This window comes from Gymnodraco acuticeps, unplaced genomic scaffold (assembly GCF_902827175.1).
Source record: "Gymnodraco acuticeps unplaced genomic scaffold, fGymAcu1.1, whole genome shotgun sequence".
Classification (NCBI taxonomy): Eukaryota; Metazoa; Chordata; class Actinopteri; order Perciformes; family Bathydraconidae; genus Gymnodraco; species Gymnodraco acuticeps.
Genome location: NW_022992041.1, coordinates 1,460,767 through 1,486,311, shown reverse-complemented (window position 1 = coordinate 1,486,311; position 25,545 = coordinate 1,460,767). Strand labels below are relative to the sequence as shown.

Here is a 25,545-nt window from a genome sequence, read left to right as displayed (position 1 = left end):
TTAAATAATAAAATGTTTGTCTTTGAGAAAGAACTATACTTTTGAGAACAGAAAAGCCATGGTGCAATGTTTATCAATTTACATATTTATTAATGCATGACTGTATTTTTAAAAGACAGGCTCAATGCACTCAGATTAAAAGAATCATGTCATGAGGGTTCATCAATTACATTTCTTAAGGGAACTTACACTGGTACTTAATATAAACCTATATTATGGTGTACTTACTGTACTTTTGGAATTACTATTGGTATCAATTCAATAAGGTATTTCAATATTCCATAAGGAAATTGTATCCCATCATGCAGTGAAGTGAGTTTAACTTGCCTTCTGTTGATCAACTAATCGCTTCATATTTTAATTTTATTTAAAAAGTGAAAGCACAGATCCACTGCACTTGCCAAACATTTATTGTGTTAAAAAGTGTATGAGGTTCACAAATACAATTCTTTCAAGAAGCAGAAGTTCATCAAAGTGCGACCACATGCCATCAACAGCCATGTGTTCCACAGCAGCCCGACACCACAGCAGCAACTTCAGCCAGAGAGGACACAGCAGTAATGGAGCAACTGCAGTCTTTGGCTGCCATGACACCTGCAGAGTATCGGCTTATAATGGCACATGCGTGTGCAACAGGGGGAGGGGGGGGGGGGGGGGGGTTAGGTGAAAATGCAGTATCAGTAAAACAACAGTGAGTTACTTTTTGGAACAGACTTTCATTACAAATCTATTGCTTTTTCTGAGTTTCGTTGCAATGCTAATAACACTGTAATTTACTTTTTCCACTCAAGAGACATGTATTTCCACTGCAGAGGAGGAAAAAAGGTAAATACTGATTCCAAATACTTAAAATGGGCGTTTTTAAAGTTCCTCTTGATTTAAATCCATGGCTTGATTGTCCAAACATTTCTGTTAAGCAGCTCTTTGATTAGACTGAGGGAATGGGAATCTGGTGCACTGAGGTGCTTTCAAAGTCTTGCAGTGCGTCTTGGTGAGTGTGGTAGTGCATGGCTACATAGGACTTGGCAAAGGCAAATGTCTGAGAGCTGACAGGCTGCAGGCTGGTGGGGGAGCTGGGCCCTGCAGAGGGACTGCTGTTGTATATGCTGTAGTAGGGCTCAATGCGGGTGTTGATGGGTGTCGAGGTGCTTGGCGGGCGAGGTTTGCGCGCACTTGTGGCCCTTGGACTTCCAGCACAGTCCCTGGAGTGACTCGGCCCACAAGCCTGGTCCACCAGCCTCCTCTGTGGCTTGGGCGACAGAACATAGGCTGAGTTGGTCTCATGATGCGAGGATTTATTGCGATTGGCTTCCAGGGTGCCCTTCCCCATCGCATGCAGACGAGTCTTTTGCTTGCAACAGAGAAAGCCCAGTGCCGCCCACTGAATACAGCACAGCACGCGGCGGCGGAGGCCTGCACTGTTGCGCGAGTACACAAAGGGATTGATTCCCGATTTGAGGAAAATAAGCACAAAGCCACACAGTTCAAACTGGTAATGTGCAAAGTTACTCTCTGGTGACAAAACGTCCTGTGCCAGTGAAACTCCCATCGGCAAGCAGCAAAGAAGCACAGAGAACACAATAACTACACAGGTGACAACAGCCTTAGAGTCTTTGGCTGTGGCCAAGTTCACTGTAGACACCAGTTGACAGCAGGTGGCCCCTTGAGCGGCCCCAGGAACCAGAGGCTGGCTGTTCTTGTTGATGAAAGAGTGTGTCTGGACGTTATGTAGTTTGTTGTAAGTTTGATTACGGTACATAGAAGGGCCTTGAACAGCACACTGCATGCTCTCAAAGCCTGCTGCAATGAGAGGCGGTGGGGGTGGAGGGCATGTGGCATCTACAGTGATGACGGGACATTTCCTCACTTGTGCGTTCTTCCTTAGTGTCTGAGCAATCATCAGGTAGGACACCGACACCACAGCTACACAAAAGGCAAAGTCTGCCAGGTAGACGTACAACACAACCCTGGCTCGTCCACCTCCGAGGCCAAAGTGGGGCAAGCAGGGTCCGTCTCTGCGTGGGTACGCCCGCATTGTGAGGAGGGCTGCCATGGTGAAGCTGGATGTCCACAGCAGGGCGGTGAGGGCCAGCGTGCAAGGGAAGGAGGCAGTGCGGTTGGGCTGCTGCCCCAAAACCATGCGCAGCCTGTGCAAAGCAATGACAGCCACCGTCTCCAGGGACATGATGATAAAGCCTGAGCTGGTCAGGTGGAAGGCGAAGCAGAAACTCTTTGACACACCGTCCCCCCCCACCCGCATCCAGGAAGAGCACCAGTGCAAACATGGGGGCAGTCACACAGCAGATGAACAAGTCACAGAAAGAAAGGTTGAGGATCATGAAGTCAAAGTTGGTGCGAAACTTGCGGAACACCGGATCAAAAAAGGACAGGAATACCACAAGGTTGCCATATGATCCCAGAAAGAAGATGAAAATGAGGAGAAGAGAGCAAAAGGTCAGGGTGGCAGTGTGGATCACGGCCCAGCCTGACGCGCCATGGGTGCCATTGAAGCTCTGCTGTCTCGGCACATCCACCAGGTCTGATGGTGTAGCAGTGGTGTTCATTGTATTATTAACAATTTATAAGGATCCCACAGTCATCAATTTCAGCATTATTCCTCTGTATGGAAGGAGTACATGATGATCACAGTGTCTTCTGCTTCCACCATTGCTGCTACCTTGGTAGAGTGCTACACAGGATACAAAGTAATATATTAGCTGTGTGCAGTAGATCACGTTAATACATTCTTGTTTGATAAAAAGGGATCAATGCAACTTACCATCAAAGGTAAAAAGGAACATTTAATAAGAAACTGCGATGCATTACATGTTAGACACAAGCTACAGTAGGCTATAACTATGCACCACTGCATTCGGCCAATTATTCCTTACTCCCCCCAACACACACACCGCGTCTGTGTATATCATTGTTGTCCTAATGTATTTAGATTTCAAGCCGTAAAATAGCTTACATAATTTATAAAATGAGAAAATATAACCTACCGTCTGTGATCGAATGTGCATCCATCATGGTTTCATAAAGCCCATCTTGAATTTAAAGCATTATGATAGTAAGTGAACGCACCGCGGCTTTGAAAGATACAAATGTATTTCAATCAGCAAACCGTCCAAAACAGAGACCTACATAGAAAAACGCTGAAACAAAATGCGTTTCTTTACATGTCAGTTGATTTTCATCGCGTATAGGGCGAAAAAAGGAGATAGCATTTTCGTTTTCTTAGCGATATATCCATTCTTATACAGGAGCGACGGCCACTGGACGTGCACTGAAAAATGAGTATGAAGTCACTGCCTACGTATCTGGGCATGAGCATAACTACTGCATTCAAGAAGTCCATACGAAAAACTCACACCACTTCTCCCCATCTATAAAAACAGAGAGAAATTGCGTTTTCCACAGATTTAATACAAAGTTGGAATATGTTTAATGAGAACACCATATTCCTGTCACGTTAGGTGCAAACGGTTTGTCCTCCCCCCATACTGTGGCTTTTATGGAAAAATGGTGAACCCTATATCATTTACATTTCGTTAGCCTACGTTCAATTTTAGGTTTCTTAACGTCGTTCGGAATATATTCGATAAATGGAACACATGTATACAATTTTTTTTTTCTTTTCTTGCTTTTCATGCTGTCCTTGGGAACAGCAGCTTAACAACGTCGTTGCTAGGCGACACGCACAGGGGTGATTTTCTGATTATTTAAAGTCTGATTTACTCAAATAAATTATCTGTAAATAAAATCAAAGAAATACCAACACATTGCAGTCACAGTTTTATGTAGATTAGTTACCAATGTTACATAATTAAGCAAGCTGCTTAGTGTGATTTTATAATAACCATTGCTTTCAAAAAACATCCAAGGACAAAGTAAAATTATGCATTTTAAGTTGTTGATTTACTACAAATTAAATAAAGCGAGAGACCTTAAAAAAACAGATGCATTTTTTTTTTTAACAAACAATTTATTAACATCTCATTCAATAAGCAAACAGTACATCTAAAAAAAGAAAACAAATATCACTGCAGTTTTGGCACTACACTATACATAAGTGAGGTACTAAATGCTTGGACTGATTTCAAGTCATCAGGGAAAAGCAAACCAAGTACATTTTCTCTCATCTCAGTGGGTTTTTAGAAAAAGGTAAATGATGCGAGGGATAATAGGGGAAGAGGTCACGATTACAGACAGGCGGTGTGGTTATTTTCTTGCAACGAGACACATGAAATGGTCATCAAACAGTTCTCACAGCAAACGCATCACACAGCACAGCAGTGGGGAGCTTGCCCTCTCCCTTTCTTGCAAGAGTAGATGACAATGGGCTCCTTTGCTAAAAGCTCTGCCATCTCAGAAATGCCTTCTATGAAAAATTAAAACTTAGCACTTCAAAAAAAGTAAAATAAATAAATAAATATGTTTGTGCATATTTGCAATACGATGATAACACACATGCACGATGCATATAATCACGTATAGATCAAACAGACACACAAACATTGTGTGTTGCAGACAGGTGGCTTGAAACGAACACTTCGCTATTGGGAGATAGTAAAGAGTGTGTCTGACACTGGACATCATGATGGCTCAGAGTTGATACTTGGGATAGAATCCTGAGAAATGTATGGGACACTGGCAGATGGCTCTTCAAGCATCCCACAAAAGCACACACACACACACACACACACACACACACACACACACACATACACCTGTGCACATGCATACAAACAAACCAAAAAAAGAGGAAATAAAACTGTACAGTAATGTTACAAACTGCAGGTCATTCATTCCTGCTATGATTGATCCTTAAATATTAAGTATAGTAGAAATGTCAAGGAGCTAAATACATGAATACACAACTTGTCAATCCTTCTGTGTGCCACTCTTCTTCCAGGGTGATGCTGTGTCTTTCAGTTAAGAACTAGAGCATCCTCCCCAATGCAGGCTGGTATCTGTACATAGAAGTGAATCAAAAACACTCAAAAACTGGCTCAAAGAAAACTCCTCAAGGCTCATTAAATAATCCTTAAATCGTTTTCACTATTCATTGACAAATAATAATCAGGTTCTTTTGGATGTGCGTGTGAACAAAAGTCATAAGTATTTATCCTTCAAGAACAGTTTGAGATTGAAATGCTTTACCAGGTTTTAGGCATAGTAACAGGGGGAGACCAGTAAGTCAGTCAGGACCAGGAGCTGGTCATCTGTGAACTGCTGCTTATGTTGTTGCCAGTTGTCATGGTGAGTCCGTCGGAAGTTTGACAGAGTTTTCTTCACAGTCATCTGAAACAAAAAGACGTTTTTTATTTTTTGTAACAGAGTAAATCATAGTCATTGCACAGACAACAGTAGCTATGCAATTGTGGGAAACATGTGGTTGAGAAAGAACCCAACTCAAACAGTATACATTGATAAATAGGTGATAACCCTTACTTCAATGGGTTGTGTGTCATTGAGGTGAGCACTCAGGTCCATCAACAGCTGGGGCATCCAAGTGGGCACATCATATGGACTGGAGAGAATACAAGCGCTCAACCCGAGAACGCCTGCATGGCGCCGCATCAGGTCTACAAACACACAACAGGAGGGATTCCATTAATATCAGAAAACAGCATATTGGGTGTATCATCACATGTTCTAGAGAAGCCCCTTACCAGCAGAAGGTATAGTGTCCACTGTAGAGCCGAGCTCCCTCTTCCTCTTCTTAGGCAAGCGGGTCTTGCAGAGAGCCTCAAAATGTGCCTGCATGGGGGCGTCCATGGACAGGAAATTGCACTGAAGGAAGCCGCTGAGAGTAGTGGCGGCCATTTCTCTTACCTACAAAAGAAAGGCAAGAATGAATTATGAAGTGTTTTTTGTCACTAGAGTGCAACAGCAACTGGGTCATGATTTCTGGAAAGAGATATTGCATTGCATTTTGAGTACAAGCTGTATGCCATCTATTTAAATTATAAACAGGAGGAGGAGTCAGACATCACTCCAACCAATATCTCAGTAACACTCAGCAACTTGCACCATAATCAATTCACATTGATAAGAAACCATACAGGTTTGTTTTTTTGTATTTAGGGGGGGAACTGTCTCTTTAAGACAGATATATATATATACACTAACACAGAAGCGGGTTGCTCCTGAGTCACCGAGAGACAGTGGGGTTTGGATCCTCTGTGTGTGAATCACACGGTGACAGGTGTTCTAAAAGTTAATCCTATATTGTGCCAATTATGGGATAATTTAACTAGCGTAGCATCTCTGGCTGGTCTCTTATATGCCAAACTAACACACAAGCCCCAGCACCTTAACAACTCTTGCTGCACTGTATAAGACTCAGCAAAGCAACACTGTTATTAGGCAGGGTGTTCCACTGGTGCTCCACTGGCTAGCTGGATGGAAATAGCAGCCAGCTGGGCACTGGGGGTGGATGTGTGATTTGGGTATGTTTCTCTATAATAGGAGCTCAAATGGTCTGTCGCATATTGTATGTCTCCTCCCTCAATTAAATTCTTAGAAGGAAAGGTTAACTAATAAATGGGAATGATGCAGATCTCCAGAAGAAAGGCCTTTTTAGACTAAACGACCCCAGGGCCAATAGGTTACAGCTTTCCTCTTATGCTCTTTTAAGACACAAGATTTGCTGCAGCCCCCTCAGCCAAATCCGCCTTAGGTTAGTTTAAGAGGCCAAATAAAAATGGCTACTTCTATCCATCCCCCACTCCTCCTTTGTCTCTACTCCATCCCTCTCCCTCTCATCCTCCTTCAATCTGAACGTTATCTCCATAGCAACAGATTACTGCAGCCTGTGGTTTCCATGGAAACAGCTAGAGGACTGGAGGGGAGGGGGGGCCAGGAGGAGAGTGCTGAATCACTACAGTGAAGCTGAAAGACAGTGAGAACGTCTGCTAGCATAAACACGCATGTATTGGCCAAAAGCTAAACGGAGATTATATAACCAGACTGCCTTGTGTTTGTTCATATTACAGTGACGATTATGCCGGCATGTTTCAGCCTTACATATTTTATGATTGTAATGCTGTGAATGAATGGTTGTTTTTACCTCCAGCTGCTCGTCCTCCAGCAGTCGTACCACCAGCGCCCGGACTTCATTCACTGACTGCTGGTCATTCATGAAGGTGAACAGGTTGTAAAACACCATAATCTGGAGGTATGTGAGCACCGTGTAGCGAGCGTGCCAGGAGCTGCTGCCAGCAATCTGAAACACAACAATAAACCCATCCCAAATCAAGAAAATGTTCTGAGCATTTTGTTGGAGGAACAGACCAGCTCCAGCCAACCAAAAAGCACTTTTGTAATAAAGCTCCTCTTTTGTGCCACTTTTAAATGTAAAGAATATCAAACGGGTTAGAACAGATACGACTTCTTTAGCATGACTCTGCACAGCTTAGATTATGTTGTTGTTGCCAATTGCACATTCAAGAATCCCTGTAGAATCCTCCCCTCATATTAACCCTTTTTCAGATTTACTCTTATTATGCATCTTATGTAACCGATTAATTTAAGAATGCATGTTTAGCAGTCAAACTTAAAAATCTCATTCATTTGTCATTCCCTTAGAGCCTTTCCTCTTTTTTGTGCGAAAATAACTTCACAGGTTATACGAAGCGGGGTTCTGTAAAAAGCCCAGTCATGTGTGATGCAGGTAAAAAGTGGAATAATAGCCTCAGCTGCCAGATGACTCACCTCCCGCAGGCCCCTGAGGACCAGGGGGATCTGCTCTGGGTAAAGGAGTCCCTGAGACATCAGAGACAGGCAGGTCTTTGCATCCCTCTTCAGTTCATCGTAACTGTCGTCATTCTCGACGGGAGCAATCTGGTACAGAGGACAGAGAGAGGTTAACGGGAAGGCAGGTGTCTTTTAAGATCCCTGTATGGGGTATGCATTAAAAGTGAAAATGTAAAGTTTGCAGGGAGAAAGCTAGAGGATCAAAGCTTTGAATTAATGAGTGTTTCACCTTGAAGAGCAGGGGAAGCAACCGTAGCTGTTCTGGGACCGCAGTGGAGAAGGAGCGACCAGCACTCGCTATCAGCCACTTCAGCACTGCAGACAGGAATATTTATGTTAAACACTCATGTTTATAACAAAAATAGATGTTTATTTACTCATTGTGATGGTTCAGTATCAGGGATAAGATCCTCGACCCACCTGTTTTGAGCAGCTTGATGGCTTGCGTCCTCTCGTCCTGCTCTCCCACCTCGTTCTCCTCGACCACGTGGTTCTGGATCTCCTCGTCGCCCTCGGTGAGAGGCTTCAGCTGCAGCAGAATCCGCTCTGTGAAGTCGGAGATGCGCGGGGACGTGGTCGGCTGAGTGCATGGCAAGTTGACATCGATCATGAAGATGTACGTGAGCACGCTGGAAGGAAAGCAAATCAGAAGTGATACGATGAGACACAAAAAGCTTTAAAAGAGTAATTCATGACATTCACTAGGGAGGTAAAAAAAGGACCGTACCTGCCAATGCGTTCCCGTACATTCTTGTACACCTGTGTGAGTTTGGGCTCCAGGTATTGAAGCAACCTGTGGAGCAGCTCTGGAACACGCCACTCCTGCTGAGCAAGGCCTCCCTGCAGCACATACAGACGACTGGAGAGCAAAAAGAAAGCACCGTTTTGTCATTCACATCAACATCAGAATCAGATTTAGGTTTATTGCCAGGTAGGTTAACACATAAGAGGAATTTGACTTGGTGCTGTGGTGCATACATAAAAATAAAACGAAAACTATTTGAAGAAAACTATAAAAGCATTAATAAAATATAGCAGTATTTACATTGAATATGGTTGAAGTAGAATTGGTATCAAATATGTGTAGTAATGACAAACAAGATATTGTTTACATTGTGTGCATTAATGTAATGCATACAGTCTATGATGTGCAACATGTGCTTTAGGCTGCACCCTCTACTCACCAGGCGTCGACGAAGGAGCCCCCCTCTCCGTTGACAGGAGACTCCATCAGAAGCTCAAACAGCCAGTGGAGCTTGCGTGGGTCTCTACTCTCCTATACGAGACAGAATCAACAGTCATATAAAAAAGGAAGCATGAGTGACAAAAGTTTAACAAATGGAAGATTAAAGCAATGATGCATATAAACGGGCAGAAGCTTACACAGGCTGTGGCAATGCAGGTTCCCCAGTCTGCGTACGTTTCTATGGTGATGTTGGACAGGGCCGTACGGAGCAACGGACACAACAGCTCCCAAAGTTTCTCAACCTGTAAAAGTTCACAAGGCGGGATATATTAAAAATACTACATATTCTCCTGAAATTCAGAATCAAGTTTATTGCCAGGTACGTTTACACATACAAGGAATCTGCTTTGGTGTCTGGTGGTGCGAACATAAACAATCTAAAAACATAAGTTGCAAAGTAGGTAAAAAAAAGAAATATATAAGGATAATAAAAAACAAGTATTTTAAGAAACAATTTAGCATTAAAAAAGGATGCTAAAGACAAAGTATTAACACCAATTTAAATGTAACTATACACTAACCTTAAAAGCTTGGGACAATGAGTATATGGCAAACTACAGTGAATTATATTTTGAAGTGGAGGGCTGTGCAGACATGTGTGCAAAAAGCGAACTTCAGCGAAATTGTTCACGTTTACAAACTCCGATAACTTTTTAAATGCATCGTCGGAATTTCCCAAGCGGTTTGAGTCAGCTTACTTTGTGAGAATGTCCTTTCCCCTACCTTTGCATAGCTCCAGTGCTTGCTGCCTCTGATCAGCCCGGAGATGATCTCTGCAACACAGCGCTGCTTGCTCTCGTGGGAGTCGGCCACCAGGCGCTCCATGTGTGGCCGCAGCAGGGGAAGAAAGATGTCTCCGAAATTGCGGAACAATCCCTGGAGAGAGCAGGAGAAGGGAACAGATTCATTTCCTTACCGGCCGACTTTAGCTGCTTCAATCCGTTTAACACTACTCTCAGCGAATCTCACCTTGAAGAGACAGAACCTGCGAGGGCTGAACTTGTCCTTTCCCTTACGCTCCTCCAGGGAGAGGAACTCGATGAACTGATTGATGAAGACTGGGTCGGAGAAGTGGTCAAAGATGATCTGTTCCCGCTGTCAGCACACATTCAATTTAGTAAATGTGGTTAACATTATTTAACATTACTATGTGCGTTATATATTTTTCATAAGGGGAGAGCGATTGTGCACAAACCTCTGTCATTTCCTCTCTGGTCAGGTTCTGTTTGGGCTGCTCCTCCAGTGGGGCATATATCATCAGTTTTCTAGAGAACAATATTGAAGAGATGATGAATAAAAACAAGACGAAAGAAAGTATCCAACATTCTTTGAGACAGCAAAAGACAGTCAGGTAAAGAAAATAAGACATATAAAACCTTGGCCAGCTGTAATATCCCCAGTGTGTTTTCTCCACGAACACACAGGCATCCCAGTCCTTCTGCGTGCGTGGCAGGCTGCTGCTGTCATACTGGAGCCACTTGTTGTCTTGACGATCCCCTGCTACATTACCACTCAGCTCCTTCCCTCCACCTAACAAAGATTGGTTATTTTTGAGACCAGTTTTAAACTATACATAAAGTGTGAATGGAGATACAAACAAGCCCTTGTGATTCTTACAGAGCTCCGAGGGGCTGATGGGGACTTTCTTATGCGGCCTCTTTATCTGTTTCATGATCCCTGCCACAGCGGATATCGCCACCTAGTGGAACACGGGAGATATTTCAGACCAAATGTCCACAAGAAACACTGGACTGCATCCATATGCATTAGAATCACAACACCAATAATACACTTCTCATTATTTTTGCATTTGCCCCACCTTGCGAACATAGAGGGAGTCATGGTTGAGGCTTTTGACAAAGAACGTGACGGCAGATGGTGGGAGCAGGCGGTCGTCTCTCAGCAGCAATGACATGAAGCCGATTGCAATGTGTTCGAACTTCCAAGGCCTAGAATGTTAAAACAAAGTAATTGTTACAGGCCAATAAATGCATACATAAATGATTTGAAGAAGTCACTTTTAAATGAACCTACATGTTGCTGTTGTTGAGGAATTCCAGCAGATCTCCAATGAGCTGATGGTAATTTCTACAAACAAGTAGAAGAGCATTAGTACTTAAACCCTGTAATCGAGCTCATCGTGTTGACATTCAATTAGTTAGCACATCATCTTAACAAATGCTGTGCAAGTACTTTCAAAAGTTCTATTCTCCAGGGAGAAAAGACCAAGTTGTGAACTTGAGAAATAGCATCTTTGAATTCAGCTATAGATATCTGGTCTTTGTCTTGAGTACTGATGAACTTACTGAACACATTCTGCATTCTTGAGCTCCTGCTTTTTCACACCCTCTGCTACTTCCTCCTCTGAAGGAACAGGCTCCTTGGGAAGAGGATTTCCAGTGATCATGAGTCGTTTGGCCACAGTAGAGCACTCACCCTCAATCTAAAGGAATGCAAAAGATGAAACATATAGTATCAGACATACTTTGCTCAAACATGTCAGAGGAAATCAAACTCAAAGCAAGGACTGATATGTATGTTTGGAGTGTAATGGAAAATAAATCCTATCTAAACATGTATTTTGGGACTGGCTCTATGGGAGCAAGAATACTGAAATGTATATGTAAAACTGCAGATACATTTTCTCTGTTTACAAACTCAAAATGAACGTTGCAACCTTTGACACAAATGAAGATTATGACATTCTAGTCGTAAAGATACTTGAGATATTATAGTTGAAAGCTAGTTTTGAAAAGATTTGTTTAAAGAAGAAGGCAAACTAGCTGAAGAGAGCCATAAATGCCCCTCTTTATGACAGTGTTTTTTTGCAGCTTTGCTTTAACTTAGCTGCTGGGGACAGGAATTTTAAAAAACTGACTGGTACTAGCACTGTATTTCATTTCATTTCATTTGTATTTGTCCCGCTCATGGTACGCAAAACCAAATGTACAATAATTGCCACAAAACATGACTCTACCATTGAGCGAAAAGGAGCAGGGAGAAGAATAAAATCTTATGTGACCTGCCCCTTTCTAAAAAAAACAAATAAATACAAATAGATGGTCTGCCCTTCATTATAATACTTTTTTTTTTTTTCTTTTTTCCACAGCCAAACATAACAGTATCTTAGGATACTAAGAGAAACACACAAAAAAATACTTATTTCCCACTTGACGGTTAACGGAAAGAAACAAAACAACACCAAAACATCACATGTATAAGGAAAAGAAAAGTGCAACGCCCTCATCTGAGTCCTACTGGAGAAGAAGGTGGAAAGCGACACATGATGATAATAATAATAACAATAACAATGGGACCCGCAAATACAGAGGAGACATCACATCAAAGACATCAAAAACATGAAGGACCAGAGTACATAGACTTATTCACATTCTGCTTCATATAGTCCCATCTTTCTTAATTTATACAACTTCTTTAACTGAAAAATACATATACAATTCTTTAGATCCTTGTGTTGAGAATTCCACAATTGTACACCAACTACCGAAATACACATTTGTTTAAGAGTAGTCCTTGCATATGGATGCTTAAAATTTAATTTCCTTCTGTGGTCTTCCTTGTCTGATCCAAAAACAAACAACCGTTGTAAATATGCTGGTAACATTCTGCTTTTTGCCCTGTGCATTACTGATAATGCACAGGGTATTAAGAACATCTAATTAAGAGACTGACAGTAGAGCTTTTCTTTATTTGGTTTATTATATAAGACTTACATTTATTTTCTTTCTTTTAAGTTTTCATGTACTGATTTGTATGTCCAATGTCGGTTGAAATGTCCTCCTCAGTACTGAAAACAACATTGTTGTCCAACAAATGTTGGAACCAATCAAACTTCACCACATATTTTGAGTCACAAAATAAAATACTCTGATATTTGATATATCATTTAGATGTGTATTTGATATATTGAGCTTCTACTATAACAGGTAGGCAGAGATCAACATTGCCTTTGATTCTATGTTTCATTTGTGAAAGCCTTCTCTGTGATGTACTTACAGCAAAGTCGATGCCGATGGTCTCGTACTGGCGATGGATTTTGTCTGCAAGGTCATCAAAGAGCCGCACAATGGAGGGTTTCTCCAGAGACATGGCTGAGCTGAGGCCAGAGCGCACGATGGCGGGCCACGTCAGAGCAATGCAGTCCCAGTCGTGCAAATTGGCCAGGCACACTCCACCGTGGTTCCCCAGGAAACAGTACAAGGCACCCTGGAGAGGTACAGATGTGGAGCATGTTTAGGAGCAAAAACTCAAAAGTGTAAAAATATGTGAGTTTGTTTGTTGTATAGCACAACACAGAAAAGGACTGCCGTACTTTGAACTGCTGCTGTGAGACACTGCTGGTGTCCGGGTTCAGAAACTCCAGGACATGTGGGATCAGATCTCTGCAGCAGAAATTGTAGGTCCCCAGTGCCGTGAACAACACATTTTGAGCCCTGGTGCGTACCTGGAAGGCGATAAAGAAAAGTCTCAGTTAGATTATTATATACCGTCAAATGTCTTTGTGATGTATGATGTGTAATTGCTCAAATGTAAACACTGTTGAGTGTCACTCACTTGGCTGTATGTGCTTGTGGACAACCTCAACAGATCTCTCATCAGCTCCCGGTGAATGCTCCTGTACTGACATCCTTCCACTGTCAGCTTCCGCAGCTGGTAAAACGCAAAGATTCAAAGTTATAAATAGTAACAATATACAAGGATACCCAATAAGGTCATTTCTCTGGGAAAGACTTACCTCATGCTGGAGCATAACTCTGTCTATTAGCAGAGCTCTGATGTGCTGCTTTCTGCCGTGAAGCTGCAAATACAACGGTGAGGCATTTTAGATTTTTACAAACATAAATAGAGAAACTGCAATACAGTACAATCTAAAAAGGGCATTATACACTTTGATACATTACGAAAAGGATAACAGCAGTATAAAAGTAACAAAAATACAATAACATGTTAGGTTTCTCACTCTGTTTTCCATTGATTTCTTCACAAGGTTGAAGCTCTTCCAGCGGGAGTCAAACTCATGTTTGTGAGAACCTTTGAATTGCAACAGGTCGCTGATGATCTGAAAGGTATCACAGACAGAAATATTGATAAGAGTTGGGCGATAGGATCAATACAAAGCTCCTGGCAATAGCCTGTGATGAGTATTGAGTGATTCAAGCCGGCAAACGTGATTAAAGTCAATTCAGGGATAACCTCTGCCTACACAATGTCCCACGCAGTGTGTGATACCTCCAGCACACACTGCACTGTGGCCTGAAATCATGCGAGTTTGGCTTTTAACCCAAATATATAAATGCTGGTAGGGTCCGGCAAAGTGCAACAGGGAAAATGTGCCTTATAGCCTGACCTCTGATATAGGCACATTATTCAGCACAAACACATAGGAGTATACAGACTAATATGCTACTGTGTGTCTACCTTGATGATGGAGAAAAGAGACTTGGTGTCGTCTTCAGAGTGCTCCAGGATGTAATCTGCAAAAAGAGTTTGAGGTTTATTGTGAGTTTGAACACAAACTACAGCCTGGTTAGAGATGTGGCTGTAGGGAGAGTAACTGAGGGAACTCTTACTCAGCAGCTGTCTCATCACTCTGCACACAGCATCTCTGTAGTTCTCTCTGGTGTCATCTGCCGGTACAGATAATATTACAGTGTCAGATAATAGTCAAACAAACCCTATTACTTTTGTTAACAAAACAGTTTGTAAGAAGGGCTTTGCTTACCATACTCCACTCCAGTGTAGAGGGTGGTCTCATCTAGATTCACCATGCTTTGGACCCTGAGGGGTAAAACCAGGTTCAAAGCCAAGTCAGCTACTTAAGTCTTTGAAACTAAAATGTGCCGTTCAATTGACTTCATAAAGTCCTTAGCAACAATTCTACAACTTAAGAATATATACATATATATAGGTCATATATCCATTTGGGATATTTCTGTTGTTCTTCAGAACCAAGCATATCTGCTAACAGTTTTCCTTGAGGAGATTTAAACTAAGATGTGTTTAACTGTGTCTTTCTCTGGTTTTCTTGGTCAGAAAGGAGATTATTATGTGAAAGCATGTGCTCACAGTTTAGGGATGGTCTCTCCCTTCAGTGCCGGCATCAGACTCCCAGCCCCGAGGAGGCAGTGCTGAATGATAGTCAGGCTCTGTAGGACGTCATCTCTGAAAAACACAAGAATCAACACGAGTCCTATAAATACATGCATGACGGAGCCAAACAGAGATAGACTGAAACCAGTTTACGTCTAGCAACTTCTGTATTTGTATTGCTGTAGGAGGCACAGGTGAACACTCAAACTTAGTTTTGCATACCTGCTCATGTCCTGTTCTCCCTGTGCAAATCTCTGAAGGCGCTGGAGCTCAGGCTGGAGGATCAGGTCGAGTAAGTAAAAAGCAAAGGATGTTTCCTCAACACTCGGCACATGCCACCGGATATCCAAATTCCACAGGTCTCCAGGCCGGCCCCAGTCCTGCATGGGACAAACACATTGTGCTTTTGCTTAATATACAATACTTTTGTTGACTTCAGGCTACAATAACACCACAAAATATATATATTTGGTATGTCTACATATCACTTAGTATGTTCTCATCTGATTTGCATCACATTCATGTTCTGAAATATATAAAATAGGACCTGAATATTAGGCATTATCAACACACAAACTTCCCAGAGACTGCACTTTGGCTAGTTACTAAATCCAATCATGATGTACAAAACTAAAACCCCACTGACACCACTATTTTCCTGTTTAATGGGTAAAGGTAAACGATTTAACACGTGGTTAGACATGCAGTATACTTAGGCTGGCCACAATAAAAGGCCACTCTGAAATGTTCAGTTTTATCACACAGCACAATGCCACAGATGTCGCAAGTTTTGAGGGAGCGTGCAATTGGCATGCTGACAGCAGGAATGTCCACCAGAGCTGTTGCCCGTGAATTGAATGTTCCTTTCTCTACTATAAGCCGTCTCCAAAGGCGTTTCAGAGAATTTGGCAGTACATCCAACCGGCCTCACAACCGCAGACCACGTGTAACCACACCAGCCCAGGACCTTCACATCCAGCATGTTCACCTCCAAGATCGTCTGAGACCAGCCACTCGTACAGCTGCTGCAACAATCGGTTTGCATAACCAAAGCATTTCTGCACAAACTGTCAGAAACCGTCTCAGGGAAGCTCATCTGAATGCTCGTCGTCCTCATCGGGGTCTCGACCTGACTCCGGTTCGTCGTCGTACCCGACTTGAGTGGGCAAATGCTCACATTCGATGGCATCTGGCACGTTGGAGAGGTGTTCTCTTCACGGATGAATCCTGGTTTTCACTGTTCAGGGCAGATGGCAGACAGCGTGTGTGGCGTCGTGTGGGTGAGCGGTTTTCTGATGTCAATGTTGTGAATCGAGTGGCCCATGGTGGTGGTGGTGGGGTTATGTATGGGCAGGCGTATGTTATGGACGACGAACACATGTGCATTTTATTGATGGCATTGTGAATGCACAGAGATACTGTGACGAGATCCTGAGGCCCATTGTTGTGCCATTCATCCACGACCATCACCTCATGTTGCAGCATGATAATGCACGGCCCCATGTTGCAAGGATCTGTACACAATTCCTGGAGGCTGAAAACATCCCAGTTCTTGCATGGCCAGCATACTCACCGGACATGTCACCCATTGAGCATGTTTGGGATGCTCTGGATCGGCGTATACGACAGCGTGTTCCAGTTCCTGCCAATATCCAGCTACTTCGCACAGCCATTGAAGAGGAGTGGACCAACATTCCACAGACCACAATCAACAACCTGATCAACTCTATGCGAAGGAGATGTGTTGCACTGCGTGAGGCAAATTGTTTTGTTGCCTTTATTTAACCAGGTGAAAGCCCCTTGAGATCAAAAGATCTCTTTTTCAAGGGTGACCTGCAGGACATTAGTTACACATGTAACATAAAAACAACAATAAGGATGACATACAACATAATGTACAGGGTACAGTTTACAAACTCTATTTACAGAGACAGGTACCATGAGTATCAAACAGCATGTCACCCAGCTGAGTTTTAAAATGATGCAGGGGAACCAAAGTGCTCAGTTTTAAACATGTTTGCAGACTGTTCCAATTTAGTGGAGCTGCACAACTAAAAGCTTTCTTCCCTAAGACAGTCCTAGCACTTGGCACATTTAATAAAACAACATCATGAGATCTCAGGCAATATGTACTTTCAATTCGTCGAGAGATCAGAGAGCAGATATAAAAAGGTAGTTTACCCAACATGGCTTTGTAAATGAAAATGTACCAATGACTGAGCCTCCGTACAGTTAGTGAAGGCAGACCTGCCTTGGCATACAGGGTACAGTGATGAGTAAGTGCTTTACAGTTAGCAACAAATCTCAGGGCACTGTGATAGGCGGCATCTAACTTTTCCAGGCCATTGCCTGGAAAAGGCAATGGCCGGTGCATTCATATAGATCAAATCACCATAGTCCAGCACAGGTAAAAAGGTCACAGTGACTAGCCTTTTCCTGGCTTCAAAAGAGAAACAGGACTTGTTTCTGAAAAAGAAACCTAGTCTAACCCTCAGCTTTTTAAGCAGGTTATTGACATGAAGTTTAAAAGTAAGACAATCATCAAGCCAGATTCCTAGGTATTTATAACTGGTAACCACTTCAAGTATTATTCCTTGCATAGTAACAATATCCAAAACAGGCTCTGGTGTCTTTTTAGCTTTTGTAAATAGCATTACCTTGGTTTTATCAACATTTAAAAGAAGCTTAAGTTCAGCGAGCTGAGTCTGAATAATGTTAAAAACAGCCTGTAATTTAACACCAGCCTCCTTAATGGAGGGACCTGCACAATACATCACGGTATCATCAGCATACAAATGTAAAGTAGCTTCATCCACATTTTCACCTAAACTGTTGATATATAGAGAGAATAAAAGTGGACCTAAAACAGAACCTTGAGGAACACCATTAGCAATGTTTAACCACTCAGAAGACAGCCCATCAAAGTGAACACATTGGGACCTTTCAGAGAGGTAGTTCACAAACCACCCCACTGCATGGCTGGACATGCCGATACTGAGTAGCCTCTGTTTTAAGATGCGATGATCAACGGTATCAAACGCTTTGGATAGGTCAATAAATAGAGCTGCACAACTCTGCTTATTGTCTAAAATACTCGTAATGTCATTCACCACTTTCATTGTGGCAGTGATGGTGCTATGTTGCTTTCTGAAGCCTGACTGATGTTTAGACAGGATATCATTTTTACATAAAAACTCCTTTACCTGTTCACTCACTAGGCGTTCGAGCACCTTCGCCAGAACTGACAATTTAGAGATTGGCCTATAGTTATTTAATAAGGTGGCCTCCCCTCCTTTTAGCAAAGGCAAGACATAAGCTGACTTCCATACTTTTGGAATTGCATTTGTGCTGAGAGAGAGGTTAAAAAGAGTAGTAAGAGGAAGAGCAATAAAATCTGCAGCTATCTTTAAAAAGAAAGGTTCTACGTTGTCCGGGCCAGCCGGTTTCTTAGGATCTAGCTTAGATAAGGCTTCATGAACAACATTGACAGTAAAAGGAGTAAAACTGAAAGGGTTTTCCAGACCACATTGTTCAGAGTCACAGATTGGGGTGTTCACAGAAGCAGAGTTAGTCACAGAATCAAACATAGAACCGCAGGACACAAAATGCTCATTAAAGCAATTTAACATAGTGGCCCTGTCCGATATAGTGCCAGATGCTGTGGTAAGGCACGGAGGTAGCTCATTACGGATCTCACCGGTGGATATCGATTTTATTGCTTTCATTATTGCAGGATTATTTAAGTTTTCTGTGGTAACTGACAAATAGTACTTCGACTTTGCACTTTTGACATGTGAAGTAAAGCTATTCCTTAGCTGCCTAAAACGCAGCCACTCTACCTCTGAGCCTGATTGCCTAGCCTTGGCCCAGGCCTTGTTTCTCTCATGAAGGAGACTGGAAAGTTCAGCAGAAAACCAAGGATTGTCTCGTCCCTTTACTCTAAATTTACGCAGGGGTGCATGTCTATCAATGATCTCCATAAAACCAAGATAAAAATAAGACCATGCGGTTTCCACATCAGCACACAGATCGATTTTACCCCAATCAAAATCAAACTGATCATGCACAAAACCCTGCTCAACAAAATGTTTTTTGTCTCTCTTAATGATAATGCGAGGTTTAACCTTTTGGACCTTATGGCGCATTTCCACTGCAACGGGGTAGCCCCGTTTAAGCGTCCCTAAGCGTCCTCGCTCAGGCCTCGGGCTGCCTCGCTGGCCGTCCGAGGCCGTGGCGCATTTCCATTACAGTTTAGGACCTGGGGTAGCAACGCAGTGTAGGCGGGGCGATCGGCTTTGTTTTTGTTCACATTTCGAGTTGTTCCGTCGAGCTCCCGCTGGATTTGATCATCCCCAATGAGATGTAGGAACGTCGTCACCTCCTCGGTCGACCACGGTGTGCTTTTCTTATTAGACGTAGCCATTTTTGTAGCTCATCCGTTTACAAAATGCCGTTTATAAAAATGCTGCACGCTTGCTTCTAAATATATATGCGACGCTAGGGATGAACTCGCGCGCGATCTTGTGACGATTCTCTCTGACCAATCAGCAGTCGAGAGTGTTGACGTCACTAGTTCAGCCCTGGCCCTGGTCCGATAGAACCACGATTTTATGGGGCCGGAAAAAGAGGGAAAAAGTACCCGCTAGCCGGTACTAGGCTATATGGAAAGGCCACCAAAAACTGGCCTGGCCACTTGAGGACGGTTAAGGACGCTTAAACGGGGCTACCCGCTGCAGTGGAAATGCGCCATTAGTGTCCCTAATTGTGGCTACAACACAGTGATCGCTCAGATCATTTGCAAATACTCCCACAGATGAATATTTATGGGGAACATTAGTTAAAATGAGATCAATTAGGGAGAATTTATTAGGGGACTTAATATTTGGGCGAGTAGGACTGTCAACAATCTGAGTAACATTCAAAGAGATACAAAGGTTTTTAAAATCCTCTGACACTGCAGTTAACCAGTCCCAGTTAAAATCTCCAAGTAGCACTATTTCCTTGTAGTCTAGTTGTGATAAAAGATTTGCTAGTGAAGACAAGGAGTCTTTGACAGCTGAGGGGGGTCTGTAACAACTCACTACCATGACCTGTTGACCCTTTGCCACTTCTATATTTATGGCTAAAAATTCAAATTGCTTACTGATCGATTTGGAAACTAATGTGGTTACACTGAACTTATTCTTAACATAAATGGCAACGCCACCACCTTTATTACACATTAAAACCATTTAAGGCAATGTCAGAGGCCAAAATAGATTTGTTTAGCCATGTTTCTGATAAAACAATGACGTCAGCGTCAGTTGAGCTCGCCCAGATACGGACAAAATCTAGTTTACCTAACAGACTGCGCACATTCAAGTGGATGAAACCCAACCCAGACCTAGCTTTAAAATCAGCAGGAGTAGCGATCTGACTACTACTACTGGGCGGACCAGGGTTAGGTTGTACATTTCCTGACAGTAATAACAAACAAAAACAGGCATCTTTTCCTCTTAAACGACACAAATACATTGTCATTTAATTTAGAAACACCGGAAAAGTCTGCGAGAGTGTGATTAGAGCTTAAAGAGCCTGTGACAGCATCCCAACAACTGTTGTGCAATGAAATATTGGGCTACTAGTAATCTCGAACCGTCAGTTAAAAAAAGAAAAAGCGATACCGTTACGTTAAATATCAATAATTTCGAACATCGCGGGGAAATTCCTTCGACTCATTTTGAAGTTTTGGGGGAAGCCGGAAGTGACATCAATGCGGGAACCCTTCACTGTGCGGCGAGAGAGCCAAACACGGACAAAGTGTGTTGTCATGCGTAGAAATGGTGAATTACTGAGTTTAGGCACGTTAATAACGTTTTAATGAAGTTAACTACAGTATATTCATATTTGTCAGTGCTTTCATGTCAATTCGGTGAACATAAACATAAATGATCGTGGTGAAGATGATGATTAAATTAGGATTCAAAATCGGTAGTGAGAGCTGCTGAATTTCCTCCCGTAGGATGTGATATAAAGACAAATCGATTATTTTTGTAGTTGTAAACTCAAGTGGATGAAACTACATTTATTAGTGCTTTCATGTCAATTCGGCGAACATATGATACATTAAATGATCGTGAGAATGATGATTACAAATCGTTTGTTTGTGCCGGTCTGCATTTCCTGATGAGAAAACAAACCGATGCTTTTTGTAGTTGTACACCAACATGGATTAAACGTGTGGTTTTTTCACCACAATGTTGGGGAAATTAATGGATAAAATGCACGGATTATTATTATTATTATTCCCACTCCGATCGGGACACTAGGTCCACCGTTTCCCCGCAGCGAGGCTCCCCCCGTTGACAGTTTACGTGGGCGGGGTGCAGTGGCGGACTGGCCATCGGGATTCGTCCCGATGGGCCGGTACCGAAGTGGGCCGGTCTGATAAGTCACTAGCACATCCCCCATAGGCGGCGCGTGAGGCTCAGGTTTGGGAAGGCTAAATAACTTTTTTTACGCCTCCGGCGTCTATAGAAAAGAGATCAACTCAGTGTGCGGAGTTTAAATCTATCAAGTCATATTACAGGATAAAGGAAATACAGTTTAAACTGCCGAAGACGCCGACGTGTCGCACTTATCATTCATATTACATCATCAATCAGATCATCGATCATATAATATATCATATATTTCCTTATCTGAGTCAGCTTCTCCAGCCGTATCTGGCCGTGCAATACTTACAGTGTCACATACTGTATGCAGAAGTATTATTTTAAGCAACACATTATGTTGACGAAACACTCGAGTCAAATGTAATTAAAGTCAGATCCACTCATGTCTTAGACGTGAACGCGCTCTCAGCTGGTGAGAGAAACCCTGGCTTGATTTACCGAGTTGATAACCAGCGTCGTAGGACCGCTTAGCGAGATCTCGTTTGTTAGTTTGTTATTGTTGTTAGTTTGTTACTCAAACATATCCAGGGTCTGTTGAACTGGCTTCGTAGTACAGGGCACAGGTGGCTAGCAGCGCTAATGTCAAAGACACAGACATTGCATTATATTTTTATTTTACCAGGATGCAGTGACACAAATATTTACATATTTACATTTACTATCTACAGCACCCGCCGCCCCTGACATCCCCCACTCCCCCCGTTGACAATTTACTCGCGGTACCGAAGTGGGCCGGTCGAGAGTCCCGGGATGATTTTTTAGTCCCATTCCACCACTGGCTACATGACCGTATGATCGCCCATATTGACGCACCTAATTCCTAAACTTCTAACATACAACATAAACCGATCCTTCAGACTCATATGAGCTCTCAGACACGTTCAAAATTAAACTGTCATCGCTGTCTGAGCTTGCTGCTGTGTGCGCCATCGTGCATTTACATGCAGATGCTGGGATCCTGAACGGTGCAGCTGGAGCGCTGTGCCCGCAATGACGTCACACATAATTTGGCGGGACTTGAAGAATCCCCGAGAAGATCCAGGAAATGGTCAACATTGAAGGGCAGATTAATGGTTATCAAAGTACAAATATCCAAAATCAGTTCAGTAACGGTTTTCAAGGGGACAATATTTACTCAAATTGATGGGTTTGGATGATGGGGGAAACTTGTGTCACAGGCTCTTTAAGAAGCAGTCCTGAAGAACCATCATCGCAGGAAAATAAAAAAGACAAACATATTTTGTCGAGCAGATTGACTGTGACAAGGCAACCGGTAATTGTTTGAGCAACACATCCGAACCTTTGCAGGGGATGCCCACTGCGGGTGGCAGAACAGACCTGAATCCAGTAGTCTTCTCAGAATGACTAGAGATCGCAGGCAGCAACAGGTGGAGCCGCTCCGTCTCTTCGCGACGAGCAGGCCTCCGTAAATCGCAGATCGCATGCAGCAACAGGTGGAGCCGCTCCGTCTCTTCGCGACGTCTCCGGAGGAAAAACACCTCAGTACAGCCGTACTCGACAGGTGAGAGTAAGCCTCAACAGTTCGCAGACAACTAAAACCACTACTTGTATAAGCAGGGATGGCTAAAAGTTTGTAAGCAGGAGAGCTAGATGCTAACAGATGCTAACAGATGCCAGATGCTAACAGGTAAGTGCGAGCCTGTAGAAATTGCGATGACTCCAATGACAGCGTAGGTGTGAGTGTGGTGGTCACACCAGATACTGACTGGTTTTCGGACCCCCCCCCAATAAAGCAAAACTGCACGTTTCAGAGTGGCCTTTTATTGTGGCCAGCCTAAGGCACACCTGTGCAATAATCATGCTGTCTAATCAGCATCTTGATATGCCACACCTGTGAGGTGGGATGGATTATCTCGGCAAAGGAGAACTGCTCACTATCACAGATTTTTTCAGATTTGTGAACAATATTTGAGAGAAATGGTTATTTTGTGTATATAGAAAATGTTTTAGATCTTTGAGTTCATCTCATGAAAAATGGGAGCAAAAACAAAAGTTTTATATTTTTGTTCAGTGTAGTATCCATGCCTGCGCTGATGAAGCTACTTAATGGAATAAAGCCACGAGCTGTCTTCACTCTATCTGTTTGAAGGGAGGATTATTCAAACCAGGTCATAGTGAGTGCCACAAAGAGTTGTATGGCTTGTCTGGGCAAAGATTGGGTTGTAATGTCCCCTTTAACCACTTTTGCTTGGACCTTGCTTTGATCCAGAACCAAACTTTATTTGGCAGTAGACCAAACATCTGTACACTTTTATGACTAAGGTTGCAACTAAAAAATCTGTCAACATACAGGCGGAAATATAAAAACCTGGCAAAGCAGACAGTACTGCTTTTCCAGAAATTCCCACTACAGTAGGTGTCTCCACGAGTACTTTTTGCCATGAAGACACACAAATAGACTGACACACAAAAGCAGCTTTGCTGTCGCCTTTGCTGTACCTTGATGGGTAAGTAGTCACTGGTTGGCTGGTGGAAGCCTCCTGGCACACTGCAGTACTCTTTGGGGTAGAGGAGAGCTGAGGAGCGGAGGAGGTGGTGCAGCAGGTTGCAGGCCAGAGTGTAGCCCTGCTTACACTTGAGGTGGAGCGTCAACTGCAAAATCTGGACCACCTCGGAGCGATAGGGGAGGACTTTGTCACCATCAACCCGGGTCACCTGAGGTGCACACGACATAGAGGGCACAATATAGTGAGTACAGATTTATAGATAGGAGACGTTGTCTATAGCAGGGAACTTAGAGGTTAAGTTAGTGAATAATAAGTGCTCCACATTACCTCAGACAGTAGCTGGAGATTCCACATCAACTCCTTGTCAAGCTCCTCCTCATTCAACACTTCCTCATCTGTTTACAAATAGTGTGTCAGGCATATGACTAAGACTCATGGAAGAAAACATAAATGATGAGTTTGAAAAACCTCCTCTTATAGAAATATAGTACTTACTCTCAGCGATTTGGTTTATGGCATTGCAGCAGTGTGGCACAAACAACTTGAGTGACTCTGCAGGGTGACACTGAAGAAAGAAGCACAGAGAGGATGAGAACAGCGATTAATAAGCTACATGGAAGTTGATGGGCCATAAAGAAGAGTCTGAGGGGACTCACCTTGGAAGCGGCTCTGCACATGTCAGCCACCATTCTGCCAGCTACTCGTGTCTCAAAGATGTTGGTGGTTGCAAAGTTGAACACCTTTTTAAGAGCAACCTGTTAAAACAATGGGAAAAATGTGTTCATATTTATAGTAGGCTGTCAAGTTATCGCTTTAATAACGAAAACATTTTTTAACGCCACTAATTATTTTAACGTGCGATTAACGCATTTGTACTCGGCCCGCCCCGTAGTTTGAGAGCCCAAAGGCTTGACGTTGTTGTTGTTGTTAGTTGGATGGTGGGAGATTCTAGCGAGAGATATGGATACAAAAAAAGGTGTTTTAAACAGCAAGCCAAGCACACAGCTGATGCTGACAGCCCCGCTCCTGCCGCTCGCTTGCGGCATGCCGGGGAGACGCCTGGACACGGCGTCTACGAGCAGCAAGCTTTCAACAGCGATAGCTAAATGGGTGGCGGTGTCTACAGCTTGCAGGACAATTAACATTGTGGAGGACGAGGGACTGTGTGAGATCATTCGGATCGCATCCAACGTGTAGACTGCACATCACAGCGCATTATTTTGACCCCTGTGGGAACTTCAGTGTCATGCTTTGACTGTTATGAAGACAGAGGAGCGGCATTTCGCCGACAACTGTAAACAGGCTTGTCTGTTCGAGTAACTGGCTCAGTGCAGAGAAGTACACGGGGTTGGGAGAGAGTGAAGAGAGAGAGAGAGGTTCCAGGTTGTTGTGTTGAGAATATTCAGGAGAATATTTGTCATTGTTCAAATGATAATAAACAAACATTTGCATAAAGCATATTTGTTCACTCATATGTTGATAAGAGTATTAAAAACTTGAAAAATATTCCTCTAAGGTACATTTA

General features: G+C 42.9%; 2 protein-coding genes across 5 annotated transcripts in view; both read right to left on the bottom strand.

Annotated features, from left to right (window-relative positions):
- Window positions 1-69: 69 nt before the first annotated feature.
- gpr75 (G protein-coupled receptor 75) lies at window positions 70-3,299 on the bottom strand. Its single transcript, XM_034201932.1, is given in 3 exon segments — window positions 70-2,254; window positions 2,256-2,689; window positions 3,003-3,299. Coding segments are annotated over 2 exon segments (1,635 nt in total). The 5' UTR covers window positions 2,565-2,689; window positions 3,003-3,299; the 3' UTR covers window positions 70-928.
- A 665-nt stretch (window positions 3,300-3,964) lies between these two features.
- The window catches only part of psme4a (proteasome activator subunit 4a), a 34,117-nt gene continuing 12,536 nt past the window's right edge, over window positions 3,965-25,545 (bottom strand). For 2 of the 4 annotated variants that reach the window (XM_034201902.1, XM_034201903.1), the window contains 33 exons: window positions 24,677-24,775; window positions 24,516-24,585; window positions 24,348-24,415; window positions 24,013-24,228; window positions 15,341-15,498; window positions 15,095-15,190; window positions 14,751-14,806; window positions 14,599-14,655; window positions 14,447-14,502; window positions 13,989-14,087; window positions 13,764-13,826; window positions 13,583-13,678; window positions 13,341-13,472; window positions 13,025-13,234; window positions 11,314-11,450; window positions 11,042-11,095; window positions 10,827-10,956; window positions 10,625-10,706; window positions 10,384-10,537; window positions 10,203-10,272; window positions 9,977-10,102; window positions 9,731-9,883; window positions 9,145-9,249; window positions 8,946-9,037; window positions 8,489-8,620; window positions 8,182-8,390; window positions 7,991-8,076; window positions 7,720-7,848; window positions 7,076-7,231; window positions 5,676-5,838; window positions 5,455-5,588; window positions 5,164-5,304; window positions 3,965-4,973 (listed from right to left, as the gene is read on the bottom strand). In XM_034201902.1, the coding sequence (XP_034057793.1) occupies window positions 5,170-5,304; window positions 5,455-5,588; window positions 5,676-5,838; window positions 7,076-7,231; window positions 7,720-7,848; window positions 7,991-8,076; window positions 8,182-8,390; window positions 8,489-8,620; window positions 8,946-9,037; window positions 9,145-9,249; window positions 9,731-9,883; window positions 9,977-10,102; window positions 10,203-10,272; window positions 10,384-10,537; window positions 10,625-10,706; window positions 10,827-10,956; window positions 11,042-11,095; window positions 11,314-11,450; window positions 13,025-13,234; window positions 13,341-13,472; window positions 13,583-13,678; window positions 13,764-13,826; window positions 13,989-14,087; window positions 14,447-14,502; window positions 14,599-14,655; window positions 14,751-14,806; window positions 15,095-15,190; window positions 15,341-15,498; window positions 24,013-24,228; window positions 24,348-24,415; window positions 24,516-24,585; window positions 24,677-24,775 (3,723 nt within the window). In that variant the 3' untranslated portion in view covers window positions 3,965-4,973; window positions 5,164-5,169. Of the gene's footprint in view, window positions 4,974-5,163; window positions 5,305-5,454; window positions 5,589-5,675; window positions 5,839-7,075; window positions 7,232-7,719; window positions 7,849-7,990; window positions 8,077-8,181; window positions 8,391-8,488; window positions 8,621-8,945; window positions 9,038-9,144; window positions 9,250-9,730; window positions 9,884-9,976; window positions 10,103-10,202; window positions 10,273-10,383; window positions 10,538-10,624; window positions 10,707-10,826; window positions 10,957-11,041; window positions 11,096-11,313; window positions 11,451-13,024; window positions 13,235-13,340; window positions 13,473-13,582; window positions 13,679-13,763; window positions 13,827-13,988; window positions 14,088-14,446; window positions 14,656-14,750; window positions 14,807-15,094; window positions 15,191-15,340; window positions 15,499-24,012; window positions 24,229-24,347; window positions 24,416-24,515; window positions 24,586-24,676; window positions 24,776-25,545 lie in introns of all 4 variants that reach the window. The other 2 variants (XM_034201900.1, XM_034201901.1) reach the window with 1 other exon arrangement.